Source organism: Salvia miltiorrhiza, chromosome 7 (assembly GCF_028751815.1).
Source record: "Salvia miltiorrhiza cultivar Shanhuang (shh) chromosome 7, IMPLAD_Smil_shh, whole genome shotgun sequence".
NCBI classification, from domain to species: domain Eukaryota; kingdom Viridiplantae; phylum Streptophyta; class Magnoliopsida; order Lamiales; family Lamiaceae; genus Salvia; species Salvia miltiorrhiza.
The window spans coordinates 25,724,521-25,747,727 of NC_080393.1; the positions used below are offsets into that span (position 1 = coordinate 25,724,521).

General features: G+C 35.6%; 1 protein-coding gene and 1 long non-coding RNA gene across 3 annotated transcripts; both read right to left on the minus strand.

The window, feature by feature from the left end:
• Window positions 1-5,350: 5,350 nt before the first annotated feature.
• Window positions 5,351-10,416, minus strand: LOC130993721 (pyruvate dehydrogenase E1 component subunit alpha, mitochondrial). Of its 2 annotated transcripts, XM_057918757.1 has the most exons (8): window positions 9,517-10,416; window positions 8,969-9,048; window positions 8,224-8,301; window positions 7,709-7,804; window positions 7,557-7,628; window positions 7,298-7,351; window positions 7,133-7,198; window positions 5,351-5,675 (listed from the first exon to the last, which is right to left on the minus strand). In XM_057918757.1, exons 1-8 carry the CDS (start codon window positions 10,196-10,198, stop codon window positions 5,631-5,633), a joined length of 1,173 nt encoding a protein of 390 aa, XP_057774740.1. In that variant the 5' UTR covers window positions 10,199-10,416; the 3' UTR covers window positions 5,351-5,630. The 2 variants fall into 2 exon arrangements, with proteins under 2 accessions (XP_057774740.1, XP_057774739.1); XM_057918756.1 differs by having other exon boundaries at window positions 5,661-7,198; window positions 9,517-10,395.
• Window positions 10,417-21,309: 10,893 nt separating this feature from the next.
• On the minus strand, window positions 21,310-22,944 carry LOC130993722 (uncharacterized). Its single transcript, XR_009091755.1, has 3 exons — window positions 22,892-22,944; window positions 21,796-21,864; window positions 21,310-21,706 (listed from the first exon to the last, which is right to left on the minus strand). It is a non-coding gene; the product is annotated as an uncharacterized LOC130993722 (long non-coding RNA).
• Window positions 22,945-23,207: the final 263 nt, after the last annotated feature.

The following is a 23,207-nucleotide window of genomic DNA, read 5'->3' on the forward strand; positions in this document are numbered from 1 at the left end:
CAATGCATATAATTGCACAGATATGTGTCGAAATTGCACAGATATGTGTCGAAGTTGCATAACATGTTATTGTGTTGCATAATTATTTTATCATTGTTGCATGAATAATTTTTGTGTTGCATACCATTTTATTTTGTTGCATAATTAATTATGTCATTCATTATAATTATATGTAGATTTCAGTTGCACAGTGAATAAGAATCATTGCACAAATATTGAGCCTTGATTATGTTGCACAGTCAATAAGAATCATTGCACAAATATTGTAATGCATATAATTGCACAAATATGTGTAGAAATTGCACAGATAATTTCTACAATGTATATTGTGCAACAACAATCAACAACAATACAATAGTGTATATTAAGCATTATTTTCGGAGGGTATTAGTTATTGGATTTACAAAATACTCCCCCCGTCCACGAAATGAGTACCCATTTGTGGACGGCACGGGTTTTAAGAAATGTATGGAGTGTAGTGTGAATAGTTTAAGGGTCCCACTTTTTGAGTGTATTAATTAAAGAGATGTGTGAGGTACACTTGCCAAAAAGGGAAATGGGTACTCATTTTGTGGACGGACGAAAAAGGAAATATGGGTACTCATTTCGTGGACGGAGGGAGTATCATTTTTACCCCTCTATCATTAATACAACAAATGAGACTAATCTGTGGAGAATATTTTGATTACATCCTGGCCGTCTATTTTGATGCGATCAAAGGCTTAAATTGGTTCTTAGTTCTAATCTTAAGGATGGTTTCTATATTAACCCAACCCTATATATATATATATATATATATATATATATATATATATATATATATATAGGGGAGGGCTAGAATAAAAACACTCTTAAGTGTATAAAATATAAATGATTTTTAGCCCTTAGATCATCAAGATCTACGGTTGATTCGTAACCTTGTTGGATGAATTCGTGGTCCTGGGTTCGAATCCCAAAGGCAGCAAAAATTTATTTTTCGCAATTCGTAACTCTGTTGGATGAATTCGTAACCCTGTTGGATAAAATTCGTACATTAAAAAACGTTTATATTTATATTTTAAGAAGTGTTTTTACTGTAGTCCTCCCCTATATATATATATATATATATATATATATATATATATATATATCTTCCACAGGCTCTTGTATTTTCTGTGAATCTGTAACTCTAGCTTCATCATTTGATGTTCCAACAAATTAAGCTTGTGATTTATTTCATTGCTCCTTCATTTTTTTATACCATTGAGGATAGCCATACAACTTGAAGCAATCATAATTCTCCTTAGTTTTTCTTCCTTTAAAATTTTTAGATCTACTATAACCAGCTCCAGTTAGTTTATATGAATTTCCCCCTCGATTCACATTCATAGCATGTTGTTCATTATTATCGGGAAAACGTAGGGCAACTAACTTTTGATCCTCAACTTGTAGTTTCATTAAATATGCACAATTAACACTAGATAATAGATCCAACATTAAAACTTGACTTTGACATTATCATAACTGTCATTCAACCCCAACAGAAATTGCATAAGACGTTGATTTCCTAACTTTCATAAAAACATCAACAACACCACATGAACACACATGCATAGGCATCAACAAATCTAATTCATCCCATAGTCCTTTCAAATTGTGAAAGTAAATCTGAATCGATTGATTGCCTTTACTGTAACTAGCAATTTCACTTCTTAAACAACAAATTTTTGGATCATTACTTCTCCCAAACCTCTAATTCAACTCATCCCACCATTTTTGTGTATTATCAATATGATTAAACGCACCTACTAATTCTTTTGATATCGAGTTTATAATACAATTGGAAATCATGTAATCGACCTTTAACCATGGCTTATAGTAAGTAGATCCAACAATAGGCTTAGGAAGACTACCATAGAGAAATTCAAATTTACTTTTAGCCCCCAAAGCTCGCTTAGTTGTGCAATAATTAGTTGCATTCTTGGATGATATGAGTTATGTAGCTGTAAAATCTCCTCAATCTGAGCGGTTCACATGATGTGATTTACATTTTTGTGTTCTCCATTAATTTTTTTTTTAATCTTCAAATTGTTCAGCACCTTGTTGTTGCTCAATAACTTGTCCACGTTATTTATCAGCTAACGTATTCCATGTTGTTCTCTGTTGTGATCATAAATGTTCAATTCGGTTGACTTTTAATACCATATAAAAATCCACATATATGAAGATAGAGAGAGAAATAGTGTTTTTTTTTTCTTTTACAAAAATGATTTTACAACTCACATCATCCTTTATTTATACTAAGCATTCTACACACACGTTTGAGCTATCATAACTAACTTAGCTTAACAAACGAAAAAACACAAAATGTGTCAACTCAAGTGCACGCTTATTTTAGTATTAGTATGAAATAACCACGATCCTGTGTAGATATGTTGTAGGATGTTAACATATTATGAAACTAGGTTTATCTAATCCATCAAACCTAACACCATCTAAATTGATTGTAAATTGTAATTTTAAGGTTAAAATTCACAATTATGAATAGTTTTGATTTTGAATTCATATTCTAAAACTAGAATTCACAACTCAAATATTAAAAGGCATCAAAACTAACTTTATTTTCCAGATAAATGGAATATGGATCCTCAATTCTTCTCATAAATCACAACAACATTTTAAAATAGCTCGTTCTTTATTAAGGGAAACTTGATCGAAAATATTCTGGTATCCTCGGATTATACAATTGTCAACATTATACTATTAGCCATCTCTATATTTCCGTAACTAAAATATTATCATGTGTATGTAGATTTTTTCCGATTGCACAATTCTATATTTTTTAAACAATTACATTTTATCTTAATATTGACTATTTATACGTTTGTATATACATACACATACCATTTCCCAAATTATAAACTAGCATAAAATAATTCGAGCTAATTAACATTGTAGTCATAATTTTAAATCTTTGCATCACATTACAAGCGTACCGGTATAAATGAGATAACACAAAAAAAGAAAAAGAAGAAAACAACCACATTCTGAAAAGAGCGAAATTTTGAAGTAGCCAAAATGAAGCATAAAACATAATTTATGGCCACTAATTCAAAAAGGGTTAAGTACCATTTTCCCCCCTATCATTGGCGTCCTATCGCGCCTAGGACCCTAAAGTCAGGGTTAGCGCTGTTTACTACCTCAACGTGGCAAAATCGAAGCAATTACACCCCCGCGTTTTAACACCGTTAAAACGCCGTTAGAAAAATATTTTTTAAATTTTTTTAATTTAGGTGGGCCCCCCCAACTCTCTCTCTCTCTCTCTCTCTCCTCCCCCTTTCTCTCCACCACCGCACTCCTCTCTCTTCTAGACCACCGCCGCAAGCTCCACCACCTTCTTCCAGACCACCGCCGCCGCCTCCCTGAAACCCCTCATATCCAACAACGATGTTTCCTTCATCCTCTCCCCGGCCTCCCTCCACATCCCAGTCCTCTACTTCTCTCTCCCTCTACTTCTCTCTCCTCTCTCTAGGCGTCGTCGTCTCCCCCTTCAACCGAATTGAAGAAATAGCAAAAATAAATCGCAATTCAAGTGGAGATGAGGGTGGGCCGCTGCTTTAGATATAGTAGAGTCGAGATCTAGGATTTGGAGAAGATGGTGGGCCGCTGCTTGAGATACAGTAGAGTCAAGATCTAGGATTTGGATAAGAGGGTGGGTCGTTGCTTGAGTTACAGGTGGCGGTGATGGCTGGAATAGAGGGTAAATGGAGAGTGAGAGAGAGCAGAGACGAGGGTGCTCAAGGCGATGGCAACGGCGCTGCCGCTGCTTTCTTCGAAAAATCTAATGTGTAGAGTGAGATGAGATTGGAGGGGAATTGAGAAAGGTCGATAGTTGGTGATGGATGAGGGATGCTAGGGCACGGCGGTGGAGGAGCCCCGACGGTGGAGCTTGAGAGAGAGGAGTGGTGGCGTGCGGCGGTGGTTTGGTAGAGGGTGGTGGAGCTTGCGGTGGTGGTTTGGAAGAGAGAGGAGTGCGGTGGTGGAGAGAACTAGGGAGGAGAGAGAGAGAGAGAGAGAGAGAGAGAGAGAGAGAGAGAGAGAGAGAGAGAGAGAGAGAGAGCTGGGGCCCACCTGAATTAAAAATTAAAAAAAAATATTTTTCTAACAGCGTTTTAACGGTGTTAAAACACCGTTAAAACGCGGGGGTGTATTTGCTTCGATTTTGCCACGTTGAGGTAGTAAACAGCGCTAACCCTGACTTTAGGGTCCTAGGCGCGATAGGGACGCCAACGATAGAGGGAAAAATGGTACTTAACCCATTCAAAAAACATAAAATTTGGCATTTTTTAACGATTTCGGATATTTTTACCCTTAATTAGGCGGACCGGATAGGATTAGGCACGTGGGTCGCATGCCGGGTCGGATTAGGCACTTATGGCACTATTAGTGCCATAAGTACCAAGATTTTACTTGGTTTTATTTTGGATTTCCGTTGGCACTTATGGAAATGGTCATTTTAGCACTTATGGCACTAATAGTGCCAACACTTATGGCACTATTAATGTCATAATAGTGTCATACGTGCAGCACAAATACAGAAACAACAGCAATAAAATCAAGAAATCATGATGTGAAGAAGATGAAGCACATGAAACAAACAAACAAATAAAACACCTTAAATGGATCATCTAAACCTTACGGGGAAGTGTTTAAAATGGTCCTTTTGGCAATTATGACATTAATAGTGCCATAAGTGCCATACATGCAGCGGGCACTGGCTTTTCCCCGCGAGCGCGCAACTCACCCATAAGCTTCCAGCTGTCGCGCTATTCACCCACGAGCACCCCGCGAGCGCTCAAAGTCCTCAGAGGCCGAGCCATTCCCTCGCTCCATTACTCCAGCGCCCGCGCGCTTTTCTCCACCACGCCCGCTGGGAGTTTTCAGTGTCCGCGCGATTCCTCGCCGCACCCGCATCCGCTGGAAGGCTACGAAATTGGAATCAGACTGAGGAGTAGAATCGGATCCAAGTATCCGGTGGGTAAAAAAGGTATATTAGGCATACCGCCTAATTAATGGCAAGATTTTGTGGTTTGAAGATTAAAGGCCAAAATTTTATTTTCGGTCTTCATTATGGCCATCCGACTACATTATTTCTTCTGAAAATGCTATGCAATAAATATTCCAACCCTGACGTCCGTTTCATATTATTCCCCTGAATTCGTTGTATTTCAGCAAATAATAATAATTATTATAATTATAATAAAGATTTGAGCTAGAGAAAATATTTCCACCGATGCTTTGGCACATAAAGTAGAAGCAGGATAGCGAGAAATGGTGTGTACACAACTCTATTAACTATGGAAACAAAACAGAAGAGCAAAAGCTGACTCCTCATTCTTTCAATTTCAGTTTTCACATTTGAGTTCTGCTGCAAAAAATTTAATCAAGAAGAGTAAAAAACAAACACAATCAATCTTCTCTAATATCCACAAATTGGGAAAGGTCGAAGAAGGGAAACAAAAAATGAGCGACACTTTCATCAGGATTTCGAGATTCTCCAACAGCAACTCTTATTGTCTGAATTCTACTTGCATTATTGCCGGTTAGTCCACGGATGGGTTGGCATGTTGAATCATTATTGCTGTTCTCACTCATGGAAGCACAGTTCTCAATTCTTTTCTGTCTGCTCCGAATGACTGCAATCAACGCAAACTCCAGTCAGATCACCAACAGTTGTAGTAAGGACATGTCTTTTAGCAATTAGCATAATATTTGAATTCACACTGCCGTATGAAAGTTTATACACTGTTACACTTGATAACTAATGGTCCATCAGGCAACAGACTGTAATAGCTATATATATATAAATGAGAATTTTTATTTAAATGAGACCGGAAAACCATTCTCAGCCCTTCAATCGTGAAGATCTACGGTGAATGAATCATCTTGATGAATGAATGCAACACCTAAATTCAAATCTTAAAATGAGCGAAAATTTAATTTTTTTCCGAGTGCAATTAATTTCACGGAGTGTTCGCAGTTCCCATTTTAAATTGCTCATGCTCCAGCATAACTCTGAAATTAACTTCATACAATAAAAGCTGATATAGTCAAGTAACCAACAGACACAACCTAAAACAAAGCAATTGAATGCTTCAGATCAGAGCAAGCAGGAAGATGGCAGAGATCATCATAGGAGTATGGTACCTAAAGATACTGAATCATGCTCCCTCCGTCCTGAAACAATAGTCCTAGGACGGAGTAACACAAGTTTTAATAATAAAAATAGTTAAGTATATTATAAGTGGATAAAAGATCTCATCTTAAAGGTAGTGTTTTATAACGATAATTAATTGTATTGGGAATGGAAAATGGGGACCACCATGTAGTAGAATAGGTAAATAAATTAATATATTGAGCTTAATATGTTGTGGGGTAGTATCCATATATAGAATAGGACTATTTTTTCTGAACCCCCCAAAAAAGAAAATTAGGAATAATTTTCCAGGATGGAGGGAGTATATTAATTGTGACAGGAAAATGATAAAATGGCACCAAACAATTTCTCAACCCACACATGCTTTTAGACATCCTTTGCAGCTTCTTTTTTGTGGTCAGACCATATTGAGTTGGTTTGAGTAGTTTGATAAGTTCTTTGAAATTGCATATTTTAGTCAAATGCAATTTCTATTATCCTAGCTTAGGTATTGAATGAACAGATCTATATCTGAATGCTCTATTTTTATCTTTTTAGTTCCTTCCAACTGCCAAGCAGCAGATAAAAATTAACAAGAATCTCTTTTCACTATGCTGTAAAGATAGCATGATGATATCACTTTTCCCGTGAAGAGGCCAATAGCTAATTAGGTTTATTTATTTTCATAACTTTAACTAGTTTATGGCTTGACTTAGCCAACCCAGGTTTGTGAAATTAACTTTCACGGATATTTTGGTTAATTAAAACTGGTCAAGTAAGGAAACATGTATTAGATCCTTTACGATCCTTTTACAGTTTACTTGTAAAAGTCGGTACGAGAAGAGATGATTGTCAGAACTTGATACCACGATGATATCACTTTTACAATAGAAATTCGAGAACTATAGTTGTTAAGAGTCTACTTAAAAATAAATGAATATAATGAAATAATTTTACCTCAGTTCCCAGGCCTTTGACATATACATTAGTGAACAGCTCTGAAGGGTCAGGCATGGGACTCTCCTGCAAAACCAGATAGAGATAAATTGTGATACAAACCAAAGTTCATGAAGTATTCTTGTAATGCCATGGAAAACCAAGTGAAAGTATAGGACTTCAAACCTTAGCTTGTGCAATGGCTTCATCCACCTCTTTTCTTACTTCTTTTTCGGTATCCTGTGATGATAGAACAGAAACAACACATAACCTCACCACAATTTCATTCCAGAATTGGAAGCTTGTGCAAGACAATCATTCATTAAAAATCTAGGCTAGAAGGATCTCCAAAAGGACATGATTCCAGGGAAATCAAAACCTCCAGGAACATAAGTGTAAAACAAGATAAATTACTACATAAAAAGATAAGTAGAACTGTTTTTACCTTCAGTTCCTTCTCAGTGGCAATATCGTGAGTCAGGATAAGCTTTCTGACTCTTTCAATTGGGTCACGTTCCTGCAGAAAAGAGAATTAATGGAGTACAGGACTAGCACGAGGCTCGAGCATCAAGATAAATATTTCAAATTTATATCCACCTGTCTAACACCAGAGATTTCATCACGTGTACGGTATGTGCTTCCAGGATCAGACATGGAGTGTCCATGGTATCTGTAGGTGTCCATTTCAAGAATCTGAACATATTTAAGCAGATGAATGAGTGTTATCACATTGTAACAGTGGATAACTGAAAGAAAGCGCTTGTCTGGTTATCAACAAAATATCCATCCATGAGCGATCTACATCGGAGACCATAAAATATATAGGCTGCAGATACAGGAGCTTCAAGCAAGAAAGTCCAGAATGATGAATGTCCAGATCAAATAAAAACAAAATGGAGCTATTAAGAGGAGAGATATTCCTCCACAATATATCCTTGGATTTCTATAATCACTTGGACGAACATCCAGTATCACTTATTTAATGCTAAGAAAGATGGTAAAAGGACACTCTTGTATGCACATGAAATAAGATAGGAAGTCATCAGCTACATGAGGACAACATAAGAAGAAAATTCCAGGTCAAGAATTGGCAGGAAATAAGGCGCACTCACAATTGGTCCATTCTTGAGAGCATGCTCCTTTGCAAACTTGCATGCTTGTTTGACAGCAAGGACATCCATACCATCCACCTTCAAATCACAGGTATAAATTACATGTCATACAAAGCAGCTAACTTAAGTAATCAAACCCACCTCCCCACCACATAAACTCATATGTTTCATTTTTGTATCTGTTTTCCCAGTATCCTTCAGCTTAAACTGGCAGTGGCCTTGTTCTCCCAGTCAATCCATCAATAATTAACATATTATTAAGGACCCAAAATCTTTCTCATGTAAACAGACTCAACACCAACCCCACTGGAAATATCCTTCACAGGAATCTGATTTAAACACTCGTAACCATAAGCAAGAGATGGTTGAAACTTTCAAGTACCACTGGCCCAAACTTTCTAACTGAAAATCCTATTCATTATGTGGTGTACAATCAACTACTAAACACATAATGTTGCATTTCATAACTGAAAACACAATTTTCACAGAATCATCCCTTCTGAAGTAAAATTGAAGCACACGTATGACACACGTAAACATTTAAAAAGACACAGAATAAATACTTTTAAGTAGTAAACTCAACCAAAACTCATAAGTAATTCCATTCATACTTGACCTGCAGTATCACATGGCATTCCCACATCATTTGGCTTCTAAACTTTCTAATACCAATTGTTATATGTAGCATGTTAGAACTTGAAATATATTGCAGAAGTAAATAAGAAACACAAAAGGCCCATTATACCTTCAAACCTGGAACATAATCTCCTCTCTTATAATAAGCAGGACTCTTTGCTGCCCTCCATTCTGCTGTGCCCATTCCATCTATATGCCAATTCAATTAGGCTAATCAATAATCCATAATCAAATACAGATAAACATGCATGTGAGAATATATATACTGCAAGTCCAAACAAACACATAGAAGACAACATATACTATAATCACAGGTCATGTTGGGCATTGCGAAATTTAAAATCCAGCGAGCATCAAGTAGATGGTCCTTAGCTCTCCGTTATATCTAAACGAAAGAAAAGTATATGCTGAGCTCTTCCAATTGTCTGTTTTTACACTACATCCATGTATGTCAGGAAGCTTTTCCGAGTATACAGTTTTATATGCACTCCTTCAATAGATGATCATAACTCCAAAGTCCCAAGCATCTTACTAACAAAGCAAAAGTAAGAGTTCATATTTCCAAGAGATATTATAATAATCCTTCTCCTATTAACCAAACTCATAATCAATACCACGAGTGTCACGCATTTCCTTCAAGTTCAAGAAGCATCTTACAGTGATTATTTTCGCAGACCAAAATAGCAGGCAGATCCCACAGCGCGGCCATGTTCAACGCCTCAAACAACTGCCCCTGGTTCGCGGCACCGTCTCCGTACATCGCGAACGTCACACTCTCATCCTTGCTGTACTTTTGCGCGAAGGCCAATCCACAACCCAATGGAACCTGCGCCCCGACGATTCCATGTCCGCCGTAAAAACCTCCCTCCTTCTTGTAAAAATGCATCGAGCCTCCCTTCCCCTTCGAGCACCCGGATTTCCTCCCCATCAGCTCCGCGAACGCTTCCAGCAGAGTTCCCCCACGCCCTAGGAAGATGCAGTGGTCGCGGTAGGCGGTGATTATGCAATCCTTCTTGTTAATCGCGGCCTCCATCCCGACACAGACGGCCTCCTGGCCGTCGTATAGGTGGCAGAATCCACGAATCAACTTGGCCTTGTAGAGCGAATCGGCCGCGATTTCCATACGGCGCATGAGCGCCATGTCGCGGAAGAAGGTGAGGAGCTCCTGCGAGGAGGTCTCGACGGAGCGCGACGGCGGATCGATCTTGTGGCCGGTGAAGGGGAGGGAGGTCTCCACCGTGATTGGGGATGTGGAGGCGGTGGCGAGGCCCCGCGCGGCGAAGAGGACTGCGGGGATGGATTTATGGAGAGCGGAGGCGCGGTGAGTCAGCTGAGCCATATCTACCGTCGATTTGGACGGCGGTTTGATCGGACGGCGAGGGGTTGGTAAAGTGAAGCGGTGGCTGTTGGGAGAGGGAAGGGCTGATTATGGTGATTTGGTAGCGGCAAAATGAGTGTACTTGTAAATATTAGGATAGGGGTATAGTTGGAATAAATATAAAAGTCAGAGATTGGGTGCTCCTATATCATAATTTTATATTAACCAAAATTAATAAAAAGTCAATTTACATACACTAATCAATGAGGATTTAAGTACCTATAATTCGTTACAATAGCAGTTGAGTTGATTTCCAAGTGAAATTTGTTTTTTTTTTTTTTTGACTTGGGGGGGAGTTGGGGAGGGGAACAGTGGATTTGAACCCGGGATCCGGAATTTCACTGTTCACACACAGGAGGTCGCACCACTTGGTGTTCTCTTCGGGACTCCAATTGAAATTTGTTAAAAATTAAAAATCAGTCCTTTGTACTGCACTTGAATAATAATTTACTAATTGGATGATTTGGTAGGTGTGTTCTCTATAAAATTAATTTATTTACTAGAGCACGGTTTTGGAATTTGAAATATTACTTAATCAATTTGCTAGGGGAGTAATTGTTTAAAATTATTTTCGATAAATATAATGATTCTTTATCCACTCGCATGGTCGTATATCCAAATGAAATGAATACCATGTTGCATCTTTTGTCCCTTTTTTTTTTTTTTTTGCCTTAATTGGCAATAAAATGTTCTCTACTAGCCCTTGCATAAAATTAGAAGTACAGTTATATAAAGGAATGTCAATCAGCATTTGTAAGAACTTTTTGTGAGTACAGTTGATATTTAGTTTATGTCTATTTATTTTAGTTTTTATTATAATAATTTGTAAATTATTTTCGAAATAATTAAATTTATAAATAAAGTAACAATCAAAGCTCGATGTATTATTTTCTCCCTTTAAAATAAATCAATATAAAATAGATCAAAATTTAATTTTTATGTAACTTGTAGATTTGATGATCCTCTTGCCAATTATAATAAAAATGTACAATATTATTAACTTTTTATATGCGATTAATAATAAATGAGGCTCATTAATCCTTCGTCATATCCTATATCAAATTTTTGTCTTTATTTCTTCTTATTTTCTGAACTCTCTAATTCAACTTCGACTTTTTATGAGTTCATCAGATAAAAATTTATATAAAAAGGGTATTTTTATTCTCCTAACCAAAAATTAATGTTTAATTGATGAATGTTTAAATTATAGTAGTATCATTTAAATTGCATTATCAATTTTGTTTGATCAAAATAAAGTAATTAAAAATAATAATTTATATAAAAATTGTTTCATATATTATAAGTATAAAAATAATACTTATAAACTAATTATAAATTATGATGTAAAATTATTTTCATCGAATTTCAACAAATTACACGCTGATAAAATTAGATAAAAGAAAATTATTGACCGATTACACACTAATCAAATTAGATAAAAGAAATTTGTAGATGTATATTAAGTGACAGAACCGTCGTCTCGTTGTATAATAGATTTTCAATAATAAAATGTATGCTCTATATAGACCTCAGTGTTCACACACAGGAGATCGCACCGCTTGGTGTCCCTTTGGGGACATTCTAATAAACCTTAACCACCTAATATTGGCAAGAATAAAATTATTGTCATAGTCAAAACTACTAAAAAAAGTCATTCATCAAAGAGGAATCTTTTTTTTTACTTGAGGGAGTTGAGGAGGGGGAGCAGTGAGGTTTGAACTCGAGACCCCACTGTTTACACACAGGAGGTCGCACCGCTTGGTGTTCCCTTGAGGACATCAAAGATAAATCTTGGAAAAAGCTAGTGGAAAATGACACTAGGCACTATATTAGCTAGCAAGTTGTCACTATAATATTTTGGGAAAGAGCTAATATTAGCACTTGACATGCGTATTAATTGGTTATTTGACTCAATTTATAAATTTCTTAAAATAAATTATAAATTATTCAAGTACTTATAAACTATCAATAAATATTTAACAAAACAAACTCATAAACAATTTTTAAATTATAATGATACTAATAATAAAAAATAATACTCATAATACAAAAATAAGTTAAATCTAACTTCTATGAGATTTCTTTGAGCACTAATTGTTCAATTCTTTTAGGTAAAAACATCGAGCACTTACTTTTGGTTCCATGTATATATTTGCTTCATAATACAAAAATAAGTTAAATCTAACTTCTATGAGATTTCTTTGAGCACTAATTGTTCGATTCTTTTAGTTAAAAACATCGAGCACTTAAGTATATATTTGCTTCTAACATGGTCATTGGATTTGAGTTTAATACAAGGTAATTGCCTCTAAATACATTATCTCTTATTATTTTTTGAAATTGTGCATCACCTTTAAAATCCGTCTCATAATACATAACCGCTTTTTTTTCTTCTGAAATTTCACATGGCCAGCCAACCACCAGACGTAAAAATGATGTGGATGTCGGAAACGCCACATATACACGCCGAAAAAAAAAAATTGATGTGGCAGTCATGTAGGAATTTACACTTTTTTTCTATTAAATTTGAATTTTTCAGAATTTAGGCAAATGCCACTTATTTCACAAAAGCCCTAAATTTCCTAATTTTACAATTTTCCTCCATTTTAGAATTGCCCTAGTCTGATCGAACCCAGATTACACACTAATTTGCACCAAGACGGGGAGAGGCTCGGCCGCATTTGGGTTCGACGGCGCATCCACAACTGGGTTCAAAGGGAAAGGCTCGGCCGCATCTGGGCTCAGGCGCACGCGACGAACTAGGAAGGGAAGAGGCTCGCGACCAAGGCTCCGGCGCATGCAACGAACCAGGCACGACTGCACCGTCGAACCCAGATGCGGCCGAGCCTCTTCCCTGCCTGGTTCGTCGAGTGCATCGAAGCCCAAATGCGGCTGAACCTCTCCCGTTGAACCCAGTTGCGGTCGCGTTGTCAAACCAACACAACTCAGAAATCTTGGTGCCATCTTAAATAGTGTATTCTGATGATGAAGATTTAGAGGTTTCTTCCACCACTAGTATGAGCTCTGTGTTGGGCCGGTTGCTCAACTTGGAGCTTGATATCCAGTTTGATGAGGATGATTCATCGAGTACGAATGTTCCCTCTTCTGCATCCAAAGAGCTTAAGTCTAGAAAACTCTACAAAGATGCACCTGTATCATCGGAACTCCCAAAGGAGGGCGCATTTCACACCCAACTATTCAATTCACAAGATGTATTTAAGATGGCACCAAGATTTCTGAGTTGTGTGGAGTATTGTCTTCCATCTCAGGATAATGGCGAAACGTCCATTTTGGAGCTCTAAAATGGGAGAAAATTGTAAAATTAGGAAATTTAGGGCTTTTGTGAAATAAGTGGCATTTGCCTAAATTCTGAAAAATTCGAATTTAATAGGAAAAAAGTGTAATTTCCTACATGGTTGCCATATCAATTAATTTTTTTTTTCCGGCGTGTATATGTGGCATTTCCGGCGTCCACGTCATTTTTACGTTTGGTGGTTGGCTGGCCATGTGAAATTCTAAAAAAAAAAGAGAAAGGTTATGTATTATGAGACGAATTTTAAAGGTGATGTGCAATACCATAAAATGGAGAAAAGTAATGTATTTAGGGACAATTACTCATTTAATATATTTATACTTTGTGTTTGAATAATGTCCATTATTAGGATTATTATTATCGTTCTTTTATTTTCTACCATAAATGTAAGTATGCTGCTATTGTGGTGTGGGGTTTGGATTAGGATTATAATTGTTAGATACTGTGTCCATTTAAGGATAGGTGAAGCCTTAATAGTTGTTTGTATTTATTTTTCATAATGTCACATATGTGATTCCTTAAAACACCGACTCGATTAGCAGTCAATCACTAGTTCAATCTTTGTATCCCTAAGTGTTGATGTTATGGAAGAATAAACACTCAATATCCCTCAAATAGAGACTTGGATAGAGATTCAAACTGAATAAGATGCACGAAATCTATTCAAACATTAAAAGAAAAGAGAAAAAAAATACATCAAAAGTATATGGAAAAACTTTAAAGAGGTCGCTCTTCCAAATGGTGTACACAAAGCTTAGTTCATTCACTGTCAAACAATACTTACAATAAACAATATTGATGTTATATCATACTTATTAAGACATCTTGATTACTGCACCATAAACAATATTTAGAAATAAAGATGTCAACAAAATATTAGCATTACAATGACACTATCTAAGTAAGAAATTATGTCTTCAGTGCAAAATTTCAGTATGATCATTCTAAGCTTAGAAAGGCTATCTTGCATATGATTATTGTGCATGAGCTGCCATTTAACTTTTTCGGAATATGAATTGAACAACTTGGTGATGCAAACTGCCATTTCTTATTTCCAAAAGATTAGTTATGCCATGACAAATAAGGATTTCATTTCTTCTTATGAGATTGTGAAGAAGTACTGATGGAAGAATTAAAGTCAATTAAAAGAATGAGTTTGACTACATATCTTTGGAAGTCCAATCAAAACATCTCTTACGTGGTCATCATCGTTCACTACGTGGACTTAGATTGGCAATTACAAAAACACATTTTAAACTTTTATGGCATTTCAACACAACATATTGAGATCATGATTTTTGACGTGTTGCAGAAGTGCTTGGCTGAGTAGGGAATATATAAGAATGTTTGAACACTCATTGTTGATAATGTCTCGAATAATGATGTGGTTGTTCGGGTATTATGGTATAATTTCTTATTCAATGAGAAATTACCTTTAGGAGGAAAAATCTTTCATTTGAGATTATGTACACACATCCTTAATTTTATGGTGCAAGACAGATTATCTGCTATTTAAGATATTATTCATAAGGTTCGGGAAAATATAAAATATTTAACCACTTCAGAGGTATGTGTTAACACGTTCAGTGAAATTGCAAAGCAATTGCAATTATATTCAAAGAAGTTGTTTTGAATAGTTGCACAAGGTGGAATACAACATACTTTATGTTGTCACCGCCTTAAAGTTGAAAGTAGTTTTTCCACAATATCAATAGAAGGATATTTCATATATTTCTTTGCCCTTGAAAAGGAATGAGAGAAAGTTTGAATTGTTTGCACTCAAAGATTTCAAGAATATCACTGACATGATATCATGTATTTAAATATTTTAAGAATTGTTGCAATTATAATCTATTATATATATGTGTGTGTGTGTGTGTGATACCCCAGTATTACCGAACTTGAATTACTGCTATATATATTATTTATTAATTGGGGTTTTGCATCATATATCGAATAATAATTTATTTCTCATTATTTATTAACGCAAATCGAGAATTTGATTTATTAAGAAAGTAGTGACTTTTCAATAAATCGAGAATTCACTATTCACGCTCAATTTCAAACGTTGGAGTTTTTAATTGAAATTTTAGTGGTGTGTTACTCACATTTAATCTCGACTATTAAAACTCGAAAATGAGAAATCGGATTATGTTAACCACGTCTCGACTAGCCGGACGTTAAAACGTCGCGAATACTTTATGTCATGTCACACTTTATCCCATCAAATCAAATTAACTTTTTTCATCTCATCCTTTAAATCTCAAGTTCTACCTAAATATAGGAAATCCTCTATCAACTTTAACTCCCATTTCTAGCACATGTATATATATATATATATATATATATATATATATATATATATATATATATATATGTGTGTGTGTGTGTGTGTGTGTACATCACTTCTCATCCTCCATCTCACAACTCACGTGGCAATATGATAAGGAAAATTAAGGAACAACTACATCTCATCATCACTCCTAATTCTAACACATGCCTAAAAACAATATATGTCCATCACCCCTCAACTCTTTCGGCTGACAAGGAGGAAAGAAAGGAAAAGAAGCAACTAGCTATCACCTCTTCACTCCTACACATGCAAGCTTTACTGACAAAGAAAAGAAATGGAGGAAAAAGGGGACATCCCTCTATTCCTCTATACTCACTCCTACGCCACAAAATGAGGAAAGGAATAGCAGACCATCATTTCTTTCCTCACCTAATATGAAGATAGACAATTCATACATCTCTTCCTTACTCATTCCCTCTCGGCATTAATCAAGAAACAAGGCACGAAAAAAAAAATCTTTCACTACCTCACTTGAACTCTCGGTGGAGCACCCCCATTGGAGAAGGAGGAGCTCTTCTTCAAGCTTTTCCAAAGGGAGGAACAAGCTCAACTCTTCTAGCCTAAGTCCAACTTAAGGTGGGTCTCATCTTCTTTTTCAAACCCATCTATGGTTTTTCTTCTCTCTAAGCTTGCTAAGAAATGTGGGAAGTTTGAGAATGAAGCCTAGTTGTTATGTAACGAAAATGCATAGTCACGCATAGGTGGTTGCATGAATAAGAGATTAGTTAAGAAAGATATTACATGGAGAGGAGACATGAGATTAGTATGGAAAATTATTGTTCCTACATGGTTTTATATAAAATTATGATACCTAAGTTCAAGTGCATGATATAAGATGACTATTTTGAATCCACATACTGTTTTACTTCCTTATAATTTTTCTTATGTGATATACATTAGTATTCGAAAACATGAGTAGAAGTGTGAATGATGTGTTTGAAATAGCTATACATAAATACGTGTGTGAGTGTGTATAAGAATGGTTATATATGTGTTGATGGCATGCTGCCAGTAACGAAAAGAAAAAAAAGAGAGAGCATGCATGTCACTTGTTTCAAGATGAACTAAAATATATATATATATACAGAACCGATCACCTACCCACCGTGGGCAAGCATAATGTGCCCACCATTGATGTGGCAATAGTAATTAGGAAAGATAACTAATAAATCTTACTCTAATTAAAATTATCTTACTATAATTACAATTGCCACATCATGGTGGGCACGTTATGCATGCCCATGGTGGGTAGGTGATCGGTTCTGTATATATATATATATATGTATATATATGTATACACGTCTAAGATTAAGGAAAAGAAATAGGAGACTTGTTTTAAAAGTTCATTAAGTACTTGTATATATATGTATGTATAGCTGAAGTTATGACTTATGTGTTGTACCCGCTACCAGTAGTAGCAGTTGCTCCATGTATAAGTTTTAGCATGTGCAGTTAGCTTATGACAAAAGTTAGGACTTATGCTGTTTTTCACCTTTAGAGAATATGATTAGTTGGATTTGAAGGGTGAGAATGCATGATGACATATATTATGTCAAAGACTGACGAGAGATCGTCAGTTAGGATCGTGTGTTGAGTAATACCACATTAGAAGCTCACGAAACGTCAAACCATGTTTAACTTGTTCATTTTTTCGAAACTGAAGCATGCATGCTGTCAAATTTTTGGGTAGTCGTTTGTAAATCGTTAATAACCTGAGACTTGGTACTCGAAATCGAGCACCATTTTTAAAAAATGAAAATAGACCCATATAGCTTTCTAACAATGTAAGATACGACTCCTATTTCCAACTGAGAAGAAAATGGCGAGCATTCAAAGTAGGCTGAACGCACAGTGAATCTGTCATAAAATTAGAATTTCAAAAACCCTGCTGTCAGTTTTGGTAAACGTCTGTAATTCGTTAATAATCTGAGACTCGGTACTCGGAATCAAGCACCGTTTCTTTTAAATGAAAATAGACTCCTATACCTTTCTAAAGGTATAAGATATAACTCTTAATTCCAACCGAGCAGAAAATGGCTAGCGTTCAAAGTGGATTGATATGCACAGTGAAACTGTCAAATTTCATAAATTCGAAAATCTCTTAAAACGCTAATAAGCTTCGAGTTGAGTGAACCTAAGCTCGTCTCTAAGCCTGAACTGAACCTATCCATGGATATGGGTATTAAATTAGTTTTTAAGATGTGTTATGGAGTTTAAAACTTAGGATAATGAGATGTAAAACCCTAAACCCCTTAAAACAGGTCGTTTCCCTTATAAAACCTCGATTTTTCCTTCTAAGTCTTATCGAATCTTTTTCGATGAAGGTCGCGCACTTTAATCGGAGGACGGGCCAAGGAGGCGACGAGCACCTGTTTTTAAAAAGGCGTGAACAAGTAGGCTTTCTTCATATAAACTAAAATCATATTATATAATTGCTAAGACTTTATGCTTTATGAAATGAACTTAAATAATTGTCAATGCCTAAATGCTTTATGTATTATTATGAATCGCCTATCTGATGTTAATCGAATTCGGATTCTGTATGGGACCGCAAATCCCATTGGAATTAGTGTACACCTTCGTGATCGCGAGTCATCTAGTGGGTTGGCCGATCACTGTGTCCGTAGAGGGAGGCCTTCCTCTAGGCACGAGTTACTGATATGATCACTAATGATATAAAATGCGTGCGCGGGCTATTTATGAGAAAAATGATAATGATTTAGTAAATACGGGTCTTTAAAAGAAAATCCCTGTATTTTACTACACATGAAAGGCTTGACAATAAAATGATATGCATGTATGTAAATTTCAGCAATTGCCCACTAAGTACTCCCGTACTTAGCCCTGTATGTATTTATAAATGTGCAGGTTGAGCCGTGATCGGAGATGCAGTGTGCATGCGAAGCTTTTGTCAATCTAGAATATGAATCTCAAAGTAGAGTATATGTCTCCACACATATACTCGAGTTATCATTTTTCGTTGCGAACACTGATTATGCTTATGGATATTTTGTTGCTATGTCAACCCCCGTTATGTATTAGTAACATTATACTCGAACTCGTTGAGTATCTTTTGGATAATTATGCACGGCCCCCTCGTGGTCTTCTTTGATATTTAGTTAAGTTCAATTATCTTCCTTTATATAAAGTCGAGTTATCAAGAAGTTAAACACGCCCCTTTTCTAATCCCGCTCCTAAATCCCCTCCCCTAGTCACGGTTTCCCGAATTTGCTATCCTTAGCAAAATGCGGTCGTGACAATGTGTGTGTGTGTGTGTGTGTAGAGAAGTGATCCAATGAGAATGTTATATTTCGTGATAAATGAGATGAAACTGGAACATGAGATATTGAAATCCTATGGTTGATATTTATTCGAATTAATCATGTGAAATGAGAATACCGAATAAGTCAATAAAATCTACGAATAAATCAATGTAAAACACGAATAGTCATTCTCACATGAGTTTGAATCGTGGATGGGTGAAAATTTTACCACATTGACTTAATAAGGTTATTCGTGCATTTGTTCGTTTATTTTTTCACCACCGCAAGTGTACGGGTGCAATTGCGTGCATAGGCAAGAAATGTCGTATCCACAGAGATTGATTCCTAATGAGTACTACTCTAAACTATTATCCTCTATCTGGATGATAGAAAATAAGGGTTGTTTTAAGCAATTAAAATAAATGAAAGCATAAATAAATTCACACAAGCAGTAAGAGAGAAAACTATTAAGAATCAATATCCCAGAGCTATGGTTTCAACAGATACAGGAAATCAGAAAAATTCAATTCAATAATCAATGACAAGTTATTCCTAAGACAATATCAAAACTAGTTTATACTCATTCTCGTGGCATACAAACTGTGAATTACATGCAAGGCTACCCCGGATAACTCTTAATTGTGTAACTCCTAAAAGTTCCTAGGACTTAAGCCCTTGCACAAGTCTCAAGTTCCTTCGACTAATATTGACAACCATGTTATGTGTTCTTAGTTATGGAAATAATAATAATTTTTTGGTATGAAATTAATGCCAATAATCATGCAAAATTGGTGATCAATCAATAAAGCAAACAATAAGCACAAGAACACAAAAATGATAAAACAAGTCTACTAATTGAATTAAATAAAGTCAGAAAACCATCATCTGTTTACTACCAAACCTTATGATAAAAACGTACTAGCCACACATAGACATATGAACTAGCAATGAAAAATTAAGAGTAGAATGTGTACGTGTCTTGGTCAAGTGGTAAGGGTTTAATGCTTAAGGCCAAAGGTCTTGGGTTCGAGCCCCCTGTGGCGCGACCTTTAAATTTCTTTATCTTATACTGTTAAAAAAAATTAAGAGTAAAATAAATCATCCAATAATAAAACCCGTGAAAGCTGTGATGAATCTTCAGTTCTTGCTTCCAATCTTCAAGTATATCGTCTCTTCAAGTTCTCAAAGTGTGAATATAGGCAAAGGTCAAAGGCTATGTTTTTTTTTTCTTTGAAGCTTTCAACGGGTATTTATCGGCAAGGGTGCCAAATACTGAAAAAATCAAGTGACAATCGATTTTTGAGCAAAAAAAAGGTTAAAACGTAGTCAAACCTAGCTAACACGTGGCTCAAGGTGCTAGTGCGCGTTCAAAAAAACAAGAAATGGAGCACCATGCGGCCTTGGCGCGCGACCGCGCGTCTAGGCCGCATGCATTTTCCAGTTTTGCACAATAATCTGGACTCAGCTTTTGAACTTTGTCTTGTGGTGTTTGAGTCGAGTTGAGTCGGGTAGGCATGGGTGCTGTGTGTGGCTGGGTCGGAGCTCGGTGGCGGCGACGGCGGTCTGGCAGCTGCTGTTCGTTGAAGCCAGAAAGAGATAGGGGGGGCACTACGCCAAAAACGCGCATACATAACGGATTTTATCCGTTATCTATGCAGAAAAACTTGCGTTAAGTATAGTGGTGTTATGTATGTGGCGCGCATACATAACGGATATTTATATGTTATCTATACTATTATACATAACGGTCATCCATAAATACATAACGCCTGAAAATCCGTTATCTAAATAATTATACATAACGTTTTGAACCGTAATGAAAGTTTATATTTCTCCGTTATATATACACATATATATAACGGTTGTTTATATATAAGTAACGTTTTATATCCGTTATCTATAGTATTATACATAACGTTTCAAACCGTCATGAAAGTTTAATATTCACTGTTATGTATACACCTATACATAACGATTTTTTGAGATTTCCGTTATCTATTAATTTATACATAACGGTTATATATCCTTATAGATAACGCTAATATCCGTTATTTATAAATGTTTTCAACATATTTAATATTTTTTTTTTCAATTTTTATGTTATTTATCTCAAATATAAATAAATAACTTTAAAACAATAAAATGATAAAACCAACAATAACAATATTATATATCATCCAAAATATTCATACATTATCATCCAAATAAACAAAAATCTATCATACTATATGTTCTAGCATCAAGTAACTAGTTGGTCAACCTGCCATGATGAATTTGGAAAGACAATTCCACGGCATCCTACTGAGAGCTCATGTATCTACTCATAATGTTGGCGCTCTCATCTCTCTGACTGTAGTTGCATTCATCAACTATGTCTTCCAATGACATCCTACTATTTTCATCCTTGTACTCATTAGCTTCTAACAGCTTCCCAAGAAAATCATTTCTTGAGATTCCTTCATTTTCTCGTTTCTTTATCATCTCTATGATGCAGTCGCGAATCCCTTTCTCTAGTTTCTCTGATTCAACTTCATCTTTGTCTGTCAAGAAATAAAAAACTGTTTTGTAAGAAATTAATAATTAATTCTAGTTAGATATAGAAATTGGGCATGAGCAGATCAATGCAGACCGTCGTATCTATATACCAGTTCCTTGTTTATCTCAGGCTGGCAATTTCAGCTTTGAATTATTTTTCCAACTGCAATAGGAGAGTAAATCTTAGATATGAGTTTATATACACAACAAAAACAATTCACTCTCTTCATCAACAGCAAAAACAATTTCAAACTGTCTGATTAAATAAAAGCGGTCCGGAGAAAATAAGCCATTATATCTCAAAGAAAATGGGATATCCAAAATCTCTTTGAACAAGTCAAAATCATAATGCAAAGATTGCCACATGCAATTGAATCTCAACCCAAAACTTATTCTCAAAAGTTAGCTAACTAAGATCTATACAAGGACTGAAACGAACAGAGGTCTAATATAGAAGCCGATACAGAGTTCAAAATTCGCTGAAGTATATTCCAGATTAGAGAAGCTGATACAAATCACACTCAAATCCACAAATCTTCCAAAATATAGACCAAAAAATAAGTACTAATACCAATGCATATGTGATAGACAAAATAAGCTCAACCTACCAATAGAAAAATAATCTAAATAAAATTATATGATAGAAAAAAAAAAAAACAACCAGCAAAGATATTTCTCGTCATGTTGCACTATTTCATAAATTAAACAAATAACACCTATACAGATTCAACTTATGGACCAGAAAACTATAATAAAATTCAGCTACTAGATTGGTAAAAGCCTATTCCCCGTAGTGATTATTTATCCCAAACTATATGGTTGGAATGGGTAATGCATATGTAAATATCATAATAATTCTAATTCTTTTCAATCATGATAAATTTAGGGATGAAGAAACATACTTAAGCGTAAAAACAAAAGTTCAGGTACCTAGATTTGGTTACATTCCATAATACCAATGAGAAATAAAGAACCAACTTTAAACACTACTAGTCTACTAGAATATATACCTTCAAAATAATCTTTGTTGGCCACATAAACTAAGAAAAATCGTAATATAGGATACCACTAAAACTGGGCTTCCCGGTTCTGAGATAAAAATGGACAATTGAATTCAAAACTTCACATGCATGTTTCATTCTTCATCAGAATAAGCACTGCGTGGACAAGGAAAAAGTCAAACGTGGTACCTCCTGTGAAGGCCACTTCAGGGCACAAGATGGTGTTTGTGATCTGATAAATGAACAAGCGATGATGGAATAAATTAAGAAGAATGAGATGGGCTAGGTCTAGTTTTGGGCCAGTGTTGGGCAGTGAGCTTGGGCCTCCTTATTTTATTTCAGCTTGGGCCCTTGTGCTTATTAATAAATTGGGCTACGCTTTTTTTAGAAAATGACCTTTGATTTATTTGTTTTGCTGATTTTTTTTAAAGGCCACCTACTTATTTAGTTAATTAAATTTTAATTTGGATTTAATTAATTTACTAATAAATGAATTATTTATTAA

Bases quoted from the DNA above. Each gene is read 5' to 3' on its own strand.
- LOC130993721 (XM_057918756.1), bottom strand. From the start codon at position 10,198: ATGGCTCAGCTGACTCACCGCGCCTCCGCTCTCCATAAATCCATCCCC. The intron at 8,302-8,968 runs GTATAATGGGCC...TGTGATTTGAAG, and splicing joins ATTATGTTCCAGGTTTGAAG to GTGGATGGTATGGATGTCCT. The intron at 7,199-7,297 runs GTTTGAAGTCCT...CTGGTTTTGCAG, and splicing joins AAGCCATTGCACAAGCTAAG to GAGAGTCCCATGCCTGACCC.